The following is an 11,644-nucleotide window of genomic DNA, read 5'->3' on the forward strand; positions in this document are numbered from 1 at the left end:
GGCTTTAATATTTATAACAAAGATAAGACTGTGAGACTAACAAAAATCAAGAAATGAAACAAGTGTTTGTATGTAACAAGCGAGAAAAACCTACATTGTGCACCATACATCTCCAACACTCTCCACAACTTTAAGTAGATTAAAATATAAGATCATATATATTAATCCAACAAGAAAACACTTAATCCAATAAAGGCCAATGGTAGATTTTAGAGAGAATAGAGATAAAAGACAAAACAAAAAAAGAGGGGAGAGAAAAGAGATAATAGGAAAAGCGAGAGAAAAAAAAAAGAGTGGACAAAAATGAATAAAAAATTGAGACAATCATTAAGCTGGCTTAAAACTTGGATGGGCTTAAAGAATTAAACTTTTTTTTTATTGTACAAAGTGCAAATATTAATTTTACAAAAAATGAATATTGCAATAGTGGATCTTTGATAACATTCAAAGTTTGGGATTATATAATTCAAATATGAAATTCTTCTAAAAAGTTAATTATTTTATTGATTTATTATACAAAATTAAAAAAAAATATTTATATATTTAGCGGTACGGTTCAATTATTTTATAATTTTTTTTAATTCTAAATTAAAACCAAACTAATAATGCAGTGCAATTTTATTCTAAATTTCAAATTGCGGTTTGAAAAATAAATTATGAATAATGATTTGATTCGGATGGTGTTGGGCGGCTTAAATTTATCACCCCTAACTTCAAGTCTTCAAGCAAGCATGATTGCCTATCGAGATATTGAAAAATATATCTAGCATGATAATATATATTTATAAAACTAATTATTCAATTATTATTGATTAAAAAATATACATAGTTAAAGAATTACATGATACATAATGTTACAGTGTCTTATATTTTTTTGGACTCGTTCACTTGAATGTACATCAATTGAAAAATAATAATCTAATTGAATCGCGAAAAAAGTATTTTTGAATCCAAATTGTATACTTAGACCTATGGGTATGAATGGATAGAAATTCAATCTAGGCCCAATATATATTTTTTTAATGGGACTAAGTTTAATAATATTCATTGGGTCCGGTACTGGGTCTTAGAATTAATTTATGAATTCGGGTAAGGTAAGACCATTTCCATTAACACACTCCTACTCCTGGTAGTAGACTCATGACATAATTATACGAGGGTTGGTTCTGAGTCGATTAACGGACTCATTATCTATACTATATATTAAGGGAATATGTTTTTTTTAGTGTCTGTTTTTTAATATTTAATTTATTTTTCTTATTTATTCATCTAACGTCCCACTGCACTGCTAACTTTTTAATAGTTATTTATTTTTAATTTTCATGCATCTTTTTTATCACCATTATAAATTTAATATTAATTTATTTTTTTTACATATGTTATTAAATAATAAATATTTTATCTTAAACAATATTATAGAATTTGCACACCCATAAAATACGTCCCAAATGACTAGTTTGGTTAACAATTAGGGGTCCAATGAACAGTTACAAAAATCGATGTGCAATCACATAAAATAGCGAGTTATTAAACGCATTTTCAGTTTTGCAGATGTTGAACACGAAGTTCAAGAAGGCACGTGGTATGGACAGATGTCGTGTTTGTGAAGTAGCGCGACTACTTTAGGTAGCGAGAGCAATCAATGCAGGCATCTTCACATGGCATTGCGCCACCGACGCCCGCCCAAACTTTTATGCTCTCTTTCTCTCTCTACCTTTTTCCAACTATATAAGCTTTTATTTATATCAGCTCAATGGGACCATAGAATTCCTCACAAATCACAATATTATATATATTATTAATTATTTTTTGGGTTAAATAAAACATTTCTGACATTCACCGTCACTGTCAGCCTACACATATTCACACCACCTTATTCAAAATTAATCATTATAATTCCATTGCTCTTATTAGGATCAAAATGTCCGTTGTTAGACATTAAACGACCTCCAATTTGATTCTATTAAGGTACGGGATTTCAGACATATTTGTGGTTAGATACGGTACATTTAATGTTATTACTATATGCTTACATAATTGGATAATGTCCAAAGATTCTTTTCTTGCTTTATCTTTTTACCAGCGGTAGTAACTTTTCAAAAGATAAATGACCATGCATGCTGATACGATCTTGCCGACTAGTAAAGTAAAAATTGTAAATTCGAGTCCTAAGAATATAAATATATATTTATTTTTATAATAATTTATTATTATTTTTATCTCTTTCAAATATATTTATTAAATTATATTATTAATGTATTGAATGATATAATAAATCATTTAACTAGTATAATAAACCGGGATTGCAAACCCACGGACACCCCATATACACATATTCTTTCACTGTAAAGAAACATATAAAAGAAGCAAAGTATCACAAGGAATAATTAACCAATCCTTCTTACTCGATCTATTCAACATATCTCTCTCTCACTCTAGATCTCTCTCTCTCTATATATATATATATGTATATGTATTGTTGAAGATTTGATTGGCAGTAGGTGGTTTGAGAAAGTAGTCATCGATCAAATGGAAAACATTAAGAGTAGTTATTTGTGTGGTGTTGTAATAATAATATTAGTGTCGTATTCCGGCGGGCGTAGTGGCGTGGAAGGGTACAAGAACTACACCGTCGGCGAGTCTCAGGGATGGTACGACGCTCTCGAAAACCCCAAAGTCGACTACCAGAAATGGGCTGCCAACAAGAACTTCACCCTTGGTGACTTCCTCAGTAAGTCTCTCACTCACTCTCTCTGCTCTCTGTTTCTCTTACCACTAAATTCCCCTCTTCTCTCACCCTTAATTGTTTGGTCAATATCGTCCCTTAAGTATAATATATTTATCATGTAATTAAATTTTTTTTTCTGAATTATATATATACCAGCATATTATAAATATTGTATCGAGTATAATTAGTTCAGGTTGGATAAACCCAGTCAGAATTTTTGTCCGATCATATTCTTTTTCATCATTTTCATCCAAAATCTTGAGAATATGGTCTTCATCATTTTGATCTATTATTATTAATCATTTATGTCTTTGATTAATATTAATTACACTCAAAATTAAAGTAGTATTGAAAGCTTGTTGTATAGTTATTTTTTATTTTCTTATAATAGTAATATTAATAATAATAATCAAAATTTATAAATGACAGATATTGTATAAAACAGTTTATAATGTTACTCTCAGTCACGATTATAAATATAATTTTGATGCTATTATTTTATTTTATTTTTTGTCTAAAAAAAGAAAGATATTTTTTTAAAAAATAAGGGGTATTGTTTTGGGACAGATGAAGTACGGTCTACCGACAATTTTCATGCGATGAATTATAGTAGTATCAAGAACTTTTGATTTTTATTTTATGATATTTATTACATTTTATGTACTATTTCAAAAATATTAATATTTTACGTACTACAGCAATTACATCATTTATTTTATCTTTTTAAAAAAACTATGTGTAAAAAGAATTTCAATCCACAAAAAATTTTAGGCCGAGACATCGCGATCAAAAGTTTGTTCGAGTTTGAGTCCAAGAACGTGAGTGTACGTCTACTTATGTGGTAGTTTGTTATTTCTTTATTTTATTGATTTGAATTATTGATATATTAAATCAAATTTTAAATTTTAATTTATCGAATGATGTAATGAAATGCGTATCATTAATCAAGCAATGACGAGCCAAATTAGTAAGTTAATGGAATTGTTGTTCGACGAATTATAAGTAGGTAATGATGGATTTTTTTTTTTAAAATCAGGTTTGATCGGATCAAATCAATTACAACGTAAGTGTATCACGTTGTTATATAATTGATTATTTTTATTAATTATATACCAATTATACAACAAATGTATTATACTTAATGTCTAATTGATCCAGATTGAATTGAATACAAACTAAAATTTTGTGTAATGATGACATATATAGGACAGAGAGGTTATCAGTTGGCAATAAGTACATTAAAAAAAGGTAGGAAAAGAAAGAATCCAGTTGAGGCAGGTGTGTGTGTAACTAATCCCACAATGGGAATTCAAAGGTACAACTTCTGACAGCTGTTCCTATTGGTTGGATATTTTTAGTCAGACTGCCTTTTATTTATATATATATATATAAAAATTATTAAAACACCTCTTCTGCATATCTGGACAACAACGAATTATTCCATCTTACTTACATAATTATTTGGGATAATTATTCTCCACTTAACTGATATTTAGTGTAATTATACATAAATTTTTTTATAATTTTAAGAATTATATTTATTACTTTTTAAAGTTTGCTTTTATTTAATAAATAGACTTATTCGTTAGTCGAAATTAACTAAATTTGTTGATATTAACAAAAAACTTAAATGAAAATTTATATTTATCATTCATTGACTTATTGCAGGTGATAATTTTTTTTGTAACTAAAGTATACTTATAGGGTGAACATACCTCATCACATGAATTAGCGTGTGATGATATATAAGGGTAATTTAATCATATAAAAATATTTAGTTAACCTGCAATATATCAGTAATACGTCAATTTGGGGTAAATACGATCTTAATCCTGCTTTTCTGTTAATATCATTAAATTCGGGTAGGGGTTTAAATTTGCACAAATTGCTTATAGACTCGAACGTATTGTCATCTTTAATTAGATTATCAAAATTTTAAAGTTGATTAATTCAAACGTTGGACACATCGACTGAATTTAAAAGTCCAATCATATGATAATAATTCGAAGAAACCATCCATCCGATTATATGTGATCTGACGATAAATAATAGAGTTGAATTATTGAACCTAATCCATCATAAAATAACCCTAATACAAGGCAAATCACATGGTTAGGTTTATATAGCAACGTATGATTGATGATTGTAAATGATAGCATATGCTTTTCGATTCATGCAACATTTAATATTCTTTTACTACAATTATCATGCATTATTAAAAAAATAAAATCTTCATTCGATATCTTGCTAGGACTGTAAATAATTTAAGTTGAGCCGAATATATTATTGCCCAAGTTTGTTTGGATTAATATCGAGTTTGAAAAATTGCGTTTGAATTTGATATTGTTGATCTAGTTGAGCTTTAGTTGGATCAAATATGAATCGAGTTTGAGTAATTTAATATTTTAAGTATATTTTGTTATTTTTTGTAATAATCAAGTTAGACTTGAAATCTTATTTTTAAACAAAAATGTTAAGTTTGGTTTGTTAAGTTTATCGATCGAATTGTATTAAGACGAGGATAAATTTCAATCGATTATCGACTAGTTTCATATATTTTTCAGCCCTAATCTTGTCCACTTCTTGTGAAAGCAGTTTTCAACACAGACAACAACCATTCAGTCGTCCAAACATACAATTTCACCACATACAAGCTTTGCGACTATAGCGACTCCCTCGATAACGACACCATCGAGTGGTCGTCGGCCGATCCTTCGTCTACTACCCCCCACCCTATCTCCGTAGCGGTACCTCTGATGAAAGTCGGCACGACGTATTTCTTCTCTAGTGACTACGATGGGGAGCAATGCCAAAACGGGCAGCACTTCAAGATCAATGTGACCTACGGCCACGGGCTGCCTCCGAGCCTTAAGAGCCCTTCTGACGATGCATCAGCACCTGTCAGCCCACAATCCGGCGACGACGAGGCCGCGCCGGATACCCTAGTCCCTGCCAATTTTGATGACCCTAAGGACACTAGTGATGAGGAGAGTGAGCCCTCCAAGGCTGTTTCCCTATCCGCATTTTCCAAGCTGTTTGGGGTGCTATTACATGTAGTGTTGGCTGCGGTTGGATTATTTTCTTTTTAATTAGTTAGTGATTTTTACTATTTTGTTTGATAATTTTTTTTCAATAAGGTTTGTATTAAAGGGCATTTGCATATTGAGATTCACTTATTTTTACGAGATTATTGTATAGTTAAATGAGATGATCGAAATTTATATATGTCGTATAATTGATTCGCATTGTAAAAAATCGTAAATAATTATATTTTTACATAATGGATGGAGCCACGACAAAGTTGGTTTGTAGAGACGGATATTTCCGTCGATCAACAATTGTCATAAATTGTGATGGATTTTTCAATTGATTTGTGATGGATAACATCGGGGACAAAAAGTGTGTTTTGAAATTCATCGAAACTGCGAGCTAACGGCATGTCAATTGCAAATTTGGCACGGTTTTGGTGGGACTGGTCTATCTCACAATTCTTCGAAAAATATATTGCAAAATACAAATAGTCTAAATATTACGACGATTTTAGCGATAATTAGTTGTCGAAAAGTTCCAACATAATTTTTATCAACCGATTTGTTTTTTCTAGAACGGGTGATAACTGACTTCACTCATCATCCCAAATTCATAAAAAAATTCATGGGATGTGCGACGGTTATCAAACGATTTTAACTTTGTTGTAGTTGGTACACATTTTTTAACGAATTTTGAGACGACCAACAACTCATCTAATGAAATATTTTTTTTTTTTTCAAAGAGAAAGAACAAAAATAAATATATATAATATATTAGTTTTGTATTTATTTTAATTTTATTGAATACGATTTAAATTAAAAAATTTATTTTCCTAATTTTATTCTTGGGATGAACATGGAAGTAGAAGGATGTGGAACGTGCTACAAAGTCCAAGATTAGGTTTTGTGGACCCATTACCTATTTCTTGGAGTTATTCTTAATAATTAGATATCATGCTTTATATAATCTAATTCATTTTATTTTACTTTTTCTCAATTTTAATTATATTCACATGTTTGTACCCTATCTATATATGGTTGATTTACATGCTATGTGCATGACAATTTTGATGTGACATGGTAGAAAATGACATGGATAATATTTTGGCATAGCATAGAATGGTCAATTTTTTTCGTAATAATTTCTATATGGATATTTATCTATTTTTTATTATTTTTAATATGTATTATAACATAAAATTATTAATTAATTACATAATACCAACGTGTAACTGACTACGATTGAGACCATTAGATCATGTGTTTGAATCGAATTCATATGTATGTATTTGTTTATTTTAATAATAGTGTTGGTTGGTTAAATAGTGGTGTATTAATTGTCAATATTTTATAATAAAAATATGAAATTGATATTGATCAATTATTATACTCAATGAAGAATATTAAAGGCTCCATAACCTTATTAATAGTCATGGTTTCTTGTATTGTATTATGTGTGAGATGCTATTTTTACTGCATAATAAGTGTTATTTTTACTGTAATAATAGATGTTAGTTAGATTTAGTTTATTTGATATTATTGATCAGAGTACGATTGTTGTAATGGTCTTTGTTAGATATTAATTTTTTATATAAATAATTTTAATTAAAAAAGAATATTAAATAATTGAGATGAGTTTCACTATCCACTATGCCAAAAGATGTAGCTTAGTCAAACATTTCTAACACATTGGGTCTGGGCTTGAAAGAAATATTCCAACATGGACATGAGGGCCAAATTGTTTGGACTTCCTCATTGGGCCAATTTTCAAAGGTTAACATTTAATTTGAAGTTGATTGAAAAATTGAGGGACAATTGCTAAGCGCTCCTACGAAATTTGGTATAATTGGACGTAAGTTCTCTTTAATTTGAAAAATTACAGTGACATCTTCAAAGTTTGTTTTCGTTTAACAAACAGTAAAATTTATGAATTTTTTTATATTTAATATTTATGAAATTTAAAATTTCCGATAATAATAATAATATGACAATATTTTAAATACAACTTGTATTATGTTATAATACGATTAAATTTGTAATTATATTATTAAAATTACTTTTGGTAAACTAATAAAAAATTAAATATGAAGAACCCGTTTAGGACTCATTAAAACTCATATAAGACTTATAACATATTTCAATTTATTTAAACAAAATTATATTGAACCCATATTAGAAAATTTTAAACTCAACCCAACACCCCTAGTTTAAAAGTTAAATGTGATAATGATATGTACTGATGGTCCTTAAAAAGAAGCGATAACTGCATCAACATTTCTTGAAATTTAATATATATATATATATATTTTTAATAATAAGCGATAATATTCTATTAATAAGCGACAAAACAAAAAAATTTCTCATGGTTCAATCAACAAAAATGCTGACGCTGCCACATGACACGGAGAGTGCACCTCTCACACAACCCACCTATTCTAATCAACTAGTAAATAATATAAGCCAGAACCCCATTCCGGTAACTACAAATCAAAATTCGAACAAACATATCTCAAAGACAAAACTACACACTAACCCAGACAACTTCAAACTGCTTGGTAGCATTCCCTTAACGTACCAACTGCCCTCCAAAACCGCATGGGACTCGATGTCTTACTTTCCATCAGGTTTTGATAGCGGTGCTTCCAAAGACCCCAGCATAACATGAAAAAAATAGGCTTCGTTCCGCCGCCAATATTTGTTGCATCGCAAATAATACCCACTCTGTTGTCTCCTGTGCCACTTCTCTATATAATGACATGGTAAATTGGCTCAACGCCCATACCTGCCTTACAAATGGGCACTTGAGGAGTATATGTTTAATAGATTTCACATTTCCCCCACGCATCGTGCAACATACCTCCACGCTTGCATGCCTCCTAGCCAAGTTCTCTAACATTGGTAAGGAGTCAACACATAATCACCACATAAACACATGTACCTTGGGGGGAACTCGTGGACGCCAAAGCGAAACCCACAACATCCCTCTTTCACCAACCAACCCTGACTAAGTCTCGATGAGGAAGCTAGATTTAGCTCCCTAATAGCCATTACTTGTCTATAAGCATTCTTCACCGAGCACCTGCCCCTCCTATTAAAACGCCACACTCATCGACCTCCGCCTCCTTCCTCATTTTGTTTGCACCTGCATCCTTCCACTAGTAAAGCTCGGGAACCAACAATGCTCCTCCACATCAAAGATGGTTTAGTACCCAAATATCATTCCACAAATTTGAAGCCAGGAAGTACTTCGTGTGCAACACCCTACTAAGTAAAGAGTTAGGACGACACAATATGCACCATCCCTGCTTTGCCAGGAGGTTTAAGTTAAACTCTGGCATACCCCAAAACCCCAATCCTCCAACCTACTCCGCTCGACATAGTTTACTCTATGCCACCCAGTGTACTCGTCTCTTGCCTGACAATGTCACTAGAAGTCTGTTGTAGAGGACTCAATGTTGCGCAAAAAGAATGAAGGTAGTTTAAAACAAGATATGACGTAAGTCGGCATTGATTGAATAATCGACGCAATCATAACCCCCTTTCAAGCATGTGTTAGTAACTTGGAACTCCATCCAAGTATACGTTCTACAATGCGTTCATGAATGCATCGAAACATCTCTCTCGTGACTATCATCCTACAACCGCTAATCCCAAGTACCGGTTTAACTAAGCCACCCACCGTATCCCCAAGATGTTCATTAGTTGGTGCATCTGCTCGACCACACGCCCACTAATCGCCATGCACGATTTATGACAATTCATGCATTGCCTTGATGCCTGAGCATACACCTCCAGGATCTGTTTAACCTCCAACGTATGTCCCTTTGTCACTTGACAAAACACCAAGGTATCATTTGCAAAGAGTAGGTGAGACACACTTCAGGCTTGCTCTGTTACTTTTACTCCTACAAGACGCCCCCCCTCCACTTCCTATATCAAACAAGATAGAGCCTCTGCACACAAATTCCGAACATATCTAACCATTTCCCTACCCGTTCAAACCTTCCCTGACACATTTTGTTTCAGATAAAAATACAATTGCGGGTTTTTTTTTCCGGACATATTCCCTGAGTATATGAACTGTCGATGCCGCCCCCAGGCCCCGAAGGTTCCAAACTAAGATTATCATTGCTCCCGATGGGGCTAGACTCCAACCTCCGCCATTTGATTCATTTCCATTCCATCTGCTGTCACTGCTTTTTTAACCACCCGATTTCTCCCCTCTTCCTCCAACTACCCACCACTAATCATCTTCGTCTACTACTCCCTCACTGACCCCCTCTTTAATCCCCGACCACTACCCGCTTTAAACATCACCAGAAAAGGGATTAAGCATAATTCATCCGCATCTCCAATATGAACAAAAGACGATGAGAGAGATCTAAAGAAGACATTGTACACGAATTAAATTCGATTGGAGGGAGATCTTCAGCACCAATGGACACAATAATCACATGTTCTGCGTCGCGATCTTGCAATAGTGGCTTATGTTTGCCACCAGAATTAGCTTCTAGCTCCACAATCATAACCAAATCTCTGTGATTCTGCTCACTGTTTGTCGAGATTATTTCCAGAAATGGTGAGGGGATAACATCGTGGAATTTGGGTGGATCAGGTCGGACACCAACAATGGGACTGATGGGCCACTAGATATAGTGATGGTGGGCTGCCCAAGAGGAGTGGATAAGTTGGTCTTGTCCGAAGTGATAGACTTCAAAGGAGTAGATGGGCCAGTCTCCTCAACAACCAAAATTGAGTTTGGCTTTTCTTCTGAGTTGACCATACTCATAGGTGGATTTGGGTTCAATGCTTTAGGTAGCATTTGGGTCTCTAATTGGGCTTTGCTAAAGGTAGAAGCTTGCTCCACAAAGGCCCCAATTATATCTCTCTTGCAAGTAGCTTACCCTATTCCCCTCAACTTCCTTACCCCCAGCCCTATCCCACCCCGCTCGCTCACCATGATCCCCTATGTTCTCCCTCAATCCCTCGCTTGTAGCTGTTAATCGCCGTTTGTCTTTTGCCACCACCTTAACCATTGGTTCTGTTGTCTTGATTCCATTACCATCCGTCCCCACACTACTTCCTGCTTCAAAGATTGTCATCCCTTCCTCACCGGAATCCCTATAGAGCTTCCCCCCTGCCTACCTCATCTTTCTACAACCGAGTCTCTCCATCCAATGTCCTGCTGCAATCGCAATTGTGTCAACCTAGACTCCCGTAGCCATGGTCGATACTATAGTTCATCCTCTTTGCCCGTTGATTCCTCCAATCTACATCCACAATCTCTTAATATGTTCCCCGACACCCCACAGCCGTAACAAAATGTCGGAAGCCGTTCATACGTGAGAGAAATAGAAAGTTCTTAGCCCTCTAGCGAATGTAGGACTAATACTCACTTTAAAGGAAGTCGGACATCCATTGCTACACATTCACACTTTGTCTTCCATCATAAAAATTAAGCTTGATAGTATCTGATTTAATTAATCTCCCTAGTCTCTTGTTGATAAACTCCTCTACTGCTTTAGTCATCATTTGAAGGGGCAAACCATGGATATGCACGTGGAACTGGCACTAATTGAGATCAACTTCCAATGGGTTTTCATCCAGGTTAACGTAGTTGAGTATAATCAGGTTCTTGTCAAAGATCTAAGGACCATTGTTTAGCGCGCTGTTTTTATCAACCACATGATTAAAGCTTAATAGAAATTGTTGATTCACAAGTACTCGCATGGTGAATCCTCTTAACGGCCTTAAAATATCTGTCAACATTATCTTAAGAACATCAAACCAGTAAGGTCGTGGAGTCAATAGTCGCCCAAAGAGGAGAAAACCCCCCCACCTCTGTGTTTCCCGTCCAAACATCTGTCGGTAAAGTGAGCCATTCTCC

The 11,644-nt window shown here is 33.5% G+C and overlaps 1 protein-coding gene across 1 annotated transcript; it reads left to right on the top strand.

Moving 5' to 3' along the window:
* Positions 1–2,370: 2,370 nt before the first annotated feature.
* Positions 2,371–5,953, top strand: LOC105163714 (early nodulin-like protein 18). The gene is made up of 2 exons (XM_088881134.1): positions 2,371–2,731; positions 5,324–5,953. Exons 1-2 carry the CDS (start codon positions 2,530–2,532, stop codon positions 5,815–5,817), a joined length of 696 nt encoding a protein of 231 aa, XP_088737260.1. The 5' UTR covers positions 2,371–2,529; the 3' UTR covers positions 5,818–5,953.
* Positions 5,954–11,644: the final 5,691 nt, after the last annotated feature.

The sequence above is a fragment of the Sesamum indicum genome, linkage group LG6, assembly GCF_026168435.1.
Source record: "Sesamum indicum cultivar Baizhima isolate 11 linkage group LG6, ASM2616843v1, whole genome shotgun sequence".
Lineage (NCBI taxonomy): Eukaryota > Viridiplantae > Streptophyta > Magnoliopsida > Lamiales > Pedaliaceae > Sesamum > Sesamum indicum.